At 45.4% G+C, this 10,814-nt stretch overlaps 1 protein-coding gene across 1 annotated transcript; it reads right to left on the reverse strand.

Annotated features, from left to right (window-relative positions):
* Positions 1-687: 687 nt before the first annotated feature.
* Positions 688-3,303, reverse strand: LOC130188539 (zona pellucida sperm-binding protein 3-like). Its single transcript, XM_056406936.1, has 11 exons — positions 2,932-3,303; positions 2,746-2,861; positions 2,564-2,667; positions 2,331-2,505; positions 2,032-2,149; positions 1,871-1,953; positions 1,643-1,788; positions 1,400-1,558; positions 1,197-1,301; positions 1,014-1,087; positions 688-702 (listed from the first exon to the last, which is right to left on the reverse strand). The coding sequence occupies exons 1-11, from the start codon at positions 3,301-3,303 to the stop codon at positions 688-690; spliced, it is 1,467 nt and encodes a 488-aa protein (XP_056262911.1).
* Positions 3,304-10,814: the final 7,511 nt, after the last annotated feature.

The following is a 10,814-nucleotide window of genomic DNA, read 5'->3' on the forward strand; positions in this document are numbered from 1 at the left end:
ATAAATATTATTTGTCATTTATAATAAGTTTGGTTGTATATTATTATTTGTAGGCTACGACTCGTTTTGTTTAATTTTGGTTTGTTTTATTTTGCATTTAATGGGAACTATTTGTGTCCTATGTTGCTCTGGGACACATTTGGTTGCAACCATCTCAAAGAAACATGTGGTTGTAGCTAGTTTCTAAGAAGTGTAAGTAAGCGAATCATAAGTATTTAAAAAGTTTCCCTCGTGGTTGTGTGCAGCCAGTGAGGTACGTTCTTTATGTTTTGTGTTCATTTTTTTACGTAATGTCAACGCCAACCTTTTGTTAAATGTATTTGTACAGTTCGATGGATTGTGAAAGTGGATGGTGACGGAGGTTGATTGAAGTGCACCTGCATCCAATAAATCTATCAGGAACACAAGAATGATGGTGGTGTGTAATTCCTGGAGGGAGTGATACATAATTTTCATTAATTTGTTCCAAACATTCTGAAACTTCATCTCTTTCAAAATCAATTGCAAGGCCCTTTGAGCACAGAATATGATGATCAGTTGAGATACACCACACCGGCCAAACTATTTGTGTCCCACACCCAATTAGCTGGAATAGTGCGAGTAAATAAGATTTGGTCCCACAAGAAAATGTGGCGGAATGCGAGAGAAGACAGGTGTCAGGGATAACTTGTGTACCTCTAATGCTAATCAGTTCACAAACACCTGAGAGACAGGGATTACATGCCAAGTGGCACGAACAGGCCACAACAACTTTAAACCTTAAGTAAAAAGGGGCATTAAGCTGGTTGCAAATATGGACCCTCTTGCTAAAGGTGCCACTAAAGTCTACACACTGGTCATTTTAACAAGGTTATTTGGGCACTGCAGGAAAATTATGCAGCAACAACACACAAGTAGTCAATTTTAAAAGCAATAGTTTATTATATTTGGGAGTCATTTGTATCTGAAAGGGCATTTTGTGTTGCATTTGACATTTCGGTCACATCCACAGTAAGCTGGACAGTTGGGCTGACATCGTCCAGGGTTGACACGTCTTCGTCCACAGCCCCTCCTTTTGTGTCCATGTCCACCTCGGGAGACTCCTTTTCTAGGAGCGTAGAGAGTTTCCCAAAATCTTCATCTGCAAGTAGAGGTGGTTTTAAGTGAAAGTGCCATTTATTTAAAACAGTAAGTGTTAAAATCTTTCCATATTTTACCTTCTATATCTGTTCCACCATTTTCATCAGGATTCTGCTTAGAATTTGAAGCCTGAACCACCACCTCTTCTGGTGTAGATTGTGAACCAAGGAGTCCTTTGTCATCTAGGAAAACGGATTTAAGATCTTTCTTTGAAGAGCACAAAGTCTTTGAACAACATATAGCCAACCCCCCCCTACCAAAAAAGGAAAGATCAATTCACCAATTGTATCATTTAGTCCACTTCTCCACTGGCTGCCAGACAGTGAAGGTCTGCTGATTTTATTCAGACCAGGAGGAAGCTCTTCCACAGGTACTGGCCCACTGGTCTGCTTGGCTGGCAAGACAATCACCGGACCCACTTGTGCCGCCTTTTCCCACACTGAAGAATTAAAAAGTCCAAGACCATGTGTGAAGCATGACATTGCATTTTCCCAATCATACAAGTTCCTATAAGGAACCCAACCTGTATTAGTTCTCTGTCCACTCCAAAACAGTTCAGGTTCTTGTGGCTTCTCAAACCCACGAGGACCAAACTTCCCAGAAGTAGTAGGCTTATTGTGACTTTGACAAGAGCCACATAGATAGTCGTCATTATCAGCTGACCTCCATCTGAAACATGTAAAAATTCACACGCAACCTCATTTAATCTGCATTTTTCCATGATTCACATGTCAGGCTGGATCTCAATTACCTTCCATTTATAAGACTGCACGCCTTATTTGGTGCCTCGGCATCATTTGCTACTACAGCATTCAGGTGACATGTGATGTAGAGCTGGGAGAGGAAAATATTAAATGGGAAAACAATCTACATGTATAATAAGGACTCGAGCCCATTAAAGTAGAGCCTCACTTCTCCTCTGTGCTCATTATGAAATTTAAAGGCATCAATGGTCAAGTGGAGCTTGTCATCCTGTGTCCTGGATAAGAAGCGAGACCTAGAACCTGGAAGCTCAGAGTCAACCAGGCACCTGTGAAGAGAAGGGAGAATTTAGTCTGTTCCTCCAGTAGTGGCTAATCGTCCCTTCAATACAAAAACATTTTCTAATTTGTAGTCTTCAGACCAAACTGACATCACTTGATTAGCATTCACACGGCGTTCTCTGGAGCCATAAAAGGCTTCACACATGCAGTAATCTTCCAAGTGCTTACCCATTTTCAACAAAGACGTATCTCGGCTCAGAGGATACATCTGGGGAAAGTGTCGCCACACAGCTGCTCACAAACACTCGGAGCCCCGTGTGATGTCCAACTCGGACTGAGGCTTCGATGCCCATGGGCTCGCCGAGGTAAAACACGTTAGAGCCTCTTCGATGAAGCCAGTCATCTGCAAACATTACATTCATATATATATATATCTCAAAGTCAAGACATTAGAAACCTACTTGTCATAATTCTCAAGTCAAACTCCAAAGTTTCCTCTGCAGCTTGTTTAGACATGAAGGGGATCCAGGTGGGCATGAGGGAAGAACTGGATAAACTGTACTTCCTAAGAAAAAGAAAAGGCATTTTAAATAAATAAGACAGTCTAAAAGCACTTTAAAAAGAGGAGTTTCTAAAGACGGACCTTTCATATTGACACTCAATTGGAATTACAGCCTCATCCATTCGAACCACCCCATCTGGAGAGGCCGCGGGAGAGTATACGAGCACGTTTGTGTAGACCAGTGTGTCTTCAGTCATCTGTGGAGAGTAGATGCATTTAAAACGAGTATAGTGTGAAATAAATTAATTCATATTAAAGCAACACTACCTTTTGTTTGGTTCCGCAATCCACAAGTCCAACAAGGATTCTGTACTCATCTTCTGAAGACGATGTAGCTCTACAGTAGTCATTGAGCTCCACTCCAAGGCGTAATTCATCACCATTGACAGGAGCTCCAACTTCAAACATGTCAGCTTGGATAATAATCTCCAACGAGTCTGGATGGCAGGTCACTCGGACAGTATTCACCTGCTCTTGTTCCTCAGATGGATCCTTTGTTTGCAGAGCATGTTGGGAGCTCCTTGTGAACTGAGGATGTTGAATTGAAGCATGTTGAGTGTAACCTTGGCCAGGAAAAGCAGAATATGACCTGAAACACAGTCCAACCAGGAGGAGAACCAAAAAACACGAGGTCTTCATAGCACTGAAGAACAGCAAACTGGTTCAGACTGTAAACTGTCTTCCTGCCTGACCCACTAAGCAGCACAATACTCTGAGTAGTGAACATGTCTGACTTTATATTCAGACAATCAGCCTCATCAAAGCAGCCCTGCACACCTGAGTCTAATCATCCACTAATCAGCCTGTAATTGGTTTCACACCTTCTAAGACTCTAGAGTAGACCAAGGTCTGATTAATTTGAGGTTGATTCAACCATATTTTAATCTGTTAAAACATTTATTATTTCACAAATATTTGCTTTTTTTCTTTTTCTTTGGAAATTGAAATATGTATTACACTAACTAAAATCTGTATACAGAACATTTATAAAAAATACAGAAATGCAGTTCAAACATTAACCTTAATAACCTCATATTGTTGTTATTCAGATTCTCTCATCCCTACGCGTCAGGCCTAAAAACACCCTTGAACAGGACAGTATTGGCAATCCAAATCACCCTCTGGCCTCCACAGAAATCATAGCAGATCTGCATCTTCCTCCTGGACCTTCACCTTATAGAACATGAACTCTATATCCAACATAAGTGCCACCTGAATCTTAATAGGACACCAATGTCGTGAGATCAGGTCTTTTGAGTAATCTGCCATTTTCATTCAGGGCCAATTCCTGATACGTAGCCACACAAAAAAAATCTAAGAATACTTGTATCTTCAGGTAGTACACCACGTGGTGAGGAATGTACCAAACGTTGCCATCACTGCGACCGAGCTGCTCAGTGGGTATTTCAATAATTACTTTCATGAAGACCTTGTATTTATGAAATTCTTGATTTGGCTTTCACCGTCAAACTCATGCCGTAGTGGCCATCTACCAACTTTGCTGACCCTGTAACTAGTTGCATTACCTGGTGATCCTATCGGAGTTCATTCTTCTCATCACAGCTTCTGATAAATCTGTATTGTAGGCCTACTGCTTGACCAGAAAGGCTCATTTTGCAGTCTATGCGTGCTGCATTTGAACCCTTCTGTGGCAGATTATATAACCGCGATGAAACAAGTGTCCCAAAATAATTCCAATTAGTCATAGTATACAGAAAATACTCCTCTCTACCTCCATCTGCCTGATGGCTCATGCCTACCAACTATTCATACACTAATGTTCATTGAATGCATTTTAACTCTGTCCTTCTGTACACATGGCATCTATTGCACCCGTCCATCCAGGAGAGGGATCCTCCTCTTGCTCTCCTGAAGGTTTCTTCCATTTTTTATTTGGGAGTTTTTCCTGATCCGAAGTGAGGTTCTGGGATAGGGATGTCAGAGTTCACATTTTAAAACAGAGGAACATTTATAATTATAAGAATGGGCTATACAAAATAATGTGAATTTTAGTTTGGAAACGGAGAAAAGGTTAACACCAGAGAGCTCAGAAGAATGTTTCAATCTCAGTTACCCTTCTGATGTTTGGATTGTGACATTTGATAGTCGATTTGACTGAAGACAGAGTCCCAAATTTAAACATTATAGTGGCTGTTGGAGGAGAAAATGTGTCAACAGTTGTCTCTCCCATCTGTCTATGGGGGATAATCTAATCCTGTGTGGGGTCATGTGAAAAGGTCACAAACCGATGACTTGAGGTGATGGACCAACCGGAAAGGTCACTCAAATGTTGGGGGGTTGCAGAATAAACAGAGCCGTCAGGGATCTCCACTTCCTCTTTAGTGGCAACAGATGGACTCTGGAATGTGTACGTCTCGGCGAGATGTATAAAGAAGAGGAGAATCAACCAAGAAGGCAGCATTAAGTCGGAGACTTCTCATTCGGAGGGTTCAGACTTTGCTCCACTCAGCTGGGTGTTTCCATGACTTGTTTGATGTGATTACTTATTTGTCTGATGACTTATTTGTCTAAGTTGAATCACTTGTCCACTTGTTTGTACCTGGCTCACATTCTGATCATTTGTGAACTTGTTACTATATAATAAAGTGTGATAAGACCACCGTGCTTAAAATACTTTTGATTTCTCACAAGGCATCGGAACATTTATTCCACCACAAATTGGCGACGAGGATTTGGATGGACGCGCAGCGCTGGACTCCGACGGACGGTCAGAAGGCCATAAAATAGATGATTCCTCCCCGAGGGTGAGAAGCTGCCGTTCTCGGAGACCAGGACTGCCGATCCAACCCAGTTGAAGTAACAACGAAAACACGCGGTGAGAGATTAAGATTATTTTGAGATCAATCAAGTCATGAAAATGGAAATTGGAAATATTTAAAAGAAAAATCTCACAATCAGGTGTTGTTAACAGACGTGTTTTGAAAACTGTTGGGTTCTCTAGTGGTTTGTATGCACCAGTTTGGCGCACACTTCTCAGGGAAAACAGTTAGCAGTTTTTAGAGATAGCAGCGGTCGCTTGCTTGCTTTAGTCATCCATGTGTATTGTTTAAAATTGTGTATAGAAAATTTATTGACGCACACTGCGACGTAATACACGAATGATTAGAGATGGGTAGTGCTCAGAGTAAGAGTGAGACCGTTGAGAGCCATGTGGTCCCCATCCTTCCGCCTCTGTGTAAGTTTATGTCTGATCGATATCCTGGAAGCTTGGATCAAATGCAAAAGTGGATAGAGGTTGGTTTTCCTTCAAACGGAAGTTTGAGTGAGAATCAATTAAAACAGTTGGAGGTATCACTGGGGGATATGGAGAGGAACGCAACAGCTCAGCATGCAGCCTTATCAAAGAAAAAGCAGAAGAAGAATGTAAAGTTTGAGGCTGACTGGGAAGCATTTAATAAGTGGAAATTTGAGTCTGAGAGAAGAGAGAGGAAGAGATTGAAAGCATTTAATGCACTGGAAAACATAGATCCTGTAAAGGATGCTAACATACTTTCCACTATTCACCAAAATACTGTGTACCCTTGTCTTTCTGAGGTACTGAGGAAATCATTGGATCCAGAACTGGACTCCGCCCCCCCCCCTGCTCCTCCAGCCTACGTGCAGCAGCCCTCCCAGTCAAATGCAGCACACGTTTCAGCAGACATGGGAAGAGGACAGCAGCCAGACTCAAGCACCGAGACGACCTCCTCACCGGCCGTGACCCGCCTACAGTCTCAACAAAGGAGGGCCATGTTGCAGGAAGAGAGGGAGGCTACAGCTCTCATGCCAATGATAGAAGTGGCGGGAGCAGAAGGCCCGATGCTGGTTTTCAGACCCTGGTCGGATGCAGATATAAGTGAAGCAATGATTCATGTCTGTGTAAAGAATAAGGAGTTGTTTTGGTAGAGAGGTGTGTCCTGTGTTCCGACACCTGAATCTTCACTGATTGGACGAGCGATCGTCACCTGGTTTCTATTGAGTGTCATTTGAATACCAAAAGCCAAGGGGCGGTGTCAACGGCTGGCTGAGTGTCTTTAAAAGATCTCCCGGGGCCAAGTCTGCAGTGTGCATTTTCTACCTGTGAGGCGAGACTACTGACTACTTGGATCCTGCTAAGTATCTTCTTTAAACTAGTTTTATCTGCTAAAGTTACTGTTGTATTTGTTGTCTAAAGCTGCTAGATTGTTAGTCTGTCCTGTTTTAAGGAGTTGTTTTGGTAGAGAGGTGTGTCCTGTGTTCCGACACCTGAATCTTCACTGATTGGACGAGCGATCGTCACCTGGTTTCTATTGAGTGTCATTTGAATACCAAAAGCCAAGGGGCGGTGTCAACGCGGCTGGAGGTAATTGGTACTAACTTGGGCTCATAACCGGGTGGGGTTTTTCGCGTCAGCTGTAGCGTCAGCGTGACTCATCGGACGAAGACTCGGAGGACAAAGACATAGGAGTCTTCCGTTGGAGTCTTCCGTTGGAGTCTTCGGGGGTGGCTGAGTATTTCCCCATTTTGTGAATATGTGTGTCTTTTCCATACCTGTGCGTATCTCTACTCGTAGTTACTATAGGACTCGCTCATTCATGTACCGGAACCCCTCCTCTGTTATCCTTCCTACCCGTTCTACTCACACCCAGCACCTGGTCACAGGAGGCCTCTGGAACTGTCAGTCAGCCAACCGCAAGGCCGACTTCATCTCTGGCTTTGCTGTGGAGCAGTCGCTTGACTTCCTGGCTCTCACTGAGACCTGGATCACAGCAGACAACACGTCTACCCCGGCTGCTCTCTCCTCTGCCTTCTCCTTTAGCCACACACCCAGACCCTCTGGTCGGGGTGGAGGTACAGGTTTACTCATCTCACCCACATGGTGTTTCTGTCCCTACCGCTTCCACTCTTTATCCCACTGACTTTTGAGTTTCATGCGGTGACCGTTACTCATCCGGTTCAACTTCACATTGTTGTTCTCTACCGTCCCCCTGGTTCTTTGGGAGATTTCTTGGACGAGCTAGACGTCCTCCTATCGAACTTCGCGGAACACGGCCCCCCGCTCATCCTTCTGGGTGACTTTAACATCCAGACAGAGAAGTCATGTGATCTCTTACTCTTACTGTCTTCCTTTAACCTCTCACTCAGTCCCTCCCCTCCTACTCACAAAGCCGGCAACCACCTTGACTACTTTTTCACAAGAAACTGCTCTACCTCTAACCTCACTGTGACTCCTCTCCATGTCTCTGACCACTTCTTCATCTCTTACTCTCTCTCGCTCTCTGGTACTGACAACCCACCCATATCTACAGACTCTGCACCTGTCCGCCGCAACATTCGCACCCTCTGCCCCTCCTCTCTGGCCTCCTCTGTCCTATCTGCTCTCCCCTCAACTGACTGCTTCTCACTCATGCATCCTAACTCTGCCGCAGACACTCTCCTCTCTTCCCTGTCTTCATCTCTTGATTCTCTTTGTCCTTTTAAGACACGACCGGTTGAAATCCTCCGGCTCCGTGGTTGTCGGACTCGGTGCGCCGAGAGAGCCACCCTCTGACGGCGGAAAGAAAATGGCGAATCGAATCAAGCGGAAGACTTGCTCTTCTATCAATGCCTCCTCTCCTCCTTCTCTTCCTCTATCTCTGCAGCCAAAAGCTCGTTCTACCTGACCAAAATTCAGTCTTCCTTCTCTAACTCCAAAAAACTCTTCTCTATCTTTTCCAACCTCCTTGATCCCCCTGTCCCCTCCTCCTTCCACCCTTTTGCCGAGCCACTTTGTCGACTACTTTACAAACAAGATAGACGACATACGCTCCTCCTTTACAAATCCATCTTCTATCACCTCACCAACACTAACTTCTTCATCCCCTCTCTTTCCTCTTTCACCCCTTGTCTCCCAATCAAGTTCTTAGCTTGGTGACCTCCGCCCGACCGACCACCTGCGCCCTTGACCCCGTCCGTCTCCCATTCTCCAGGCTATTGCTCCTGACCTTCTGACCTTCCTCACCCATCTTATTAACAGCTCCCTCTCAACTGGCTGTTTCCTAACTCTCTGAAGGAGGCGAGAGTCAACCCTCTCCTGAAGAAACCCACGCTCGACCCGTCTGAAGTCAGCAACTACAGACCGGTCTCTCTTCTTCCTTTTCTCTCCAAAACTCTGGAGCGAGCTATCTTGAGCCAAGTGTCCTCCTATCTCCACAGTAACAACCTTCTTGACCCTCACCAGTCTGGATTCAAGGCCGGCCACTCGACAGAGACGGCCCTCCTTGCTGTCTCTGAGCAGCTTCACACTGCTAGAGCAGCCTCTCTCTCCTCTGTCCTTATCCTTCTCGACCTTTCTGCAGCATTTGACACCGTGAACCACCAGATCCTGATCTCTTCTCTTCAGGACCTGGGGATCTCAGGCACTGCACTCGCTCTTTCTCTTCATACCATAAAGACCGCACCTACCGGGTAACATGAGGAGGATGTGTGTCTGATCCTTGTCCTCTCACTACTGGGGTTCCTCAAGGCTCCGTCCTGGGTCCCCTCCTCTTCTCTCTGTACACAAATTCTCTCGGCTCTGTCATTCGTTCGCATGGCTTCTCCTACCATAGCTATGCTGATGACACCCAACTGATCTTCTCGTTCCCACCGTCCGAAACACAGGTGGCGGCACGAATCTCTGCCTGTCTGACTGACATCTCTCAGTGGATGTCTGCTCACCACCTGAAGATCAACCCTGACAAGACTGAGCTACTATTCCTTCCAGGCTAAGGCTCCCAACCCACGACCTGACTATCACCTTCAACAGCTCTGTGTTGGCCCCTACCCGGACTGCCAGGAACCTCGGGGTGACACTCGACAGTCAACTCTCCCTGACGGCCAACATCGCTGCGACGACGCGTTCCTGTAGGTACATGCTGCACAACATCAGGAGAATACGTCCTCTTCTTACTCAGAAGGCGGCGCAGGTTCTGATCCAGGCTCTGGTCATTTCACGCCTCGACTACTGCAACTCCCTCCTGGCTGGTCTACCCGCTAAGGCCATCCGACCTCTGCAGCTCATCCAGAATGCAGCAGCTCGACTGGTCTTCAGCCTCCCGAAATTCACCCACACCACTCCGCTCCTCCGCTCTCTCCACTGGTTACCGGTGGCTGCTCGCATCCGCTTCAAAACACTGGTCCTGGTGTACCGTGCTCTAGACGGATCGGGCCCCGTCTACCTCCGGGATATGGTCACACCGTACACCCCGGCACGTTCGCTCCGCTCTGCAACAGCCAACCGACTTGTGCCTCCTGCACCTCGAGCTAATCACTCGAAATCCAGACTGTTTGCTGTCCTGGCTCCTCAGTGGTGGAACGAGCTCCCCACTGACATCAGGACAGCAGAAAGTCTCTACATCTTCCGTCGGAGACTGAAAACACACCTTTTCCGACTATATCTGGATTAAAACACAGATTAGCACTTCAGTGGCACTTAGATAGCACTTACTTATGGTACTTTTGTAGTTCGACTATGTTGAGGAAATGTTACTTCCTGTATTCTTGTTGTTCTTAGTTTGTACTCTAGGTTGAAATGCACTTATTGTAAGTCGCTTTGGATAAAAGCGTCTGCTAAATGACATGTAATGTAATGTAATGTAATATATATTTTAGCTTAGCACAGCCTAGTATTGTTTGCATAAATATTATGTGTAAGATGGAAAACACTGAATGGAAGTTAAAATCTTCGGCAGGGCACTCTGGCGTCTGAGCTGATCTAAAGAAAGATAACAGTGACACCTAAGGAATTTTTATGCACCCCACCCCCTTCTGCACTGCACTCATCCAAGAAGATGACTAGACAGAGAGCTCATTGTATTCATAGTTTAGAAAGAGCAATCACAGTCCTTACCTCACCAGGAAGATAGATAAGGAAGGGTCCAGATGTGGCCATTATTCTCCTTTCAGACACTCGAGGCCACTCACTGACCCCTCTCTGACACACACACACACACACACACACACACACACACACACACACACACACATGGCCTTTCTCCGACCCACACACACAGACACACGTGAAGGGCTCCTTTTGACAAATGACCTCCAGCGCATCCCACCTCGGAAGAGATAAGATTATCTTAGGAAACTCCCCAGGTCAGACAAAGGAAGCTACATGTGAATTCCATCTTTCTTCCCACACTCTTTTT

This window comes from Pseudoliparis swirei, chromosome 23 (genome assembly GCF_029220125.1).
Source record: "Pseudoliparis swirei isolate HS2019 ecotype Mariana Trench chromosome 23, NWPU_hadal_v1, whole genome shotgun sequence".
Lineage (NCBI taxonomy): Eukaryota > Metazoa > Chordata > Actinopteri > Perciformes > Liparidae > Pseudoliparis > Pseudoliparis swirei.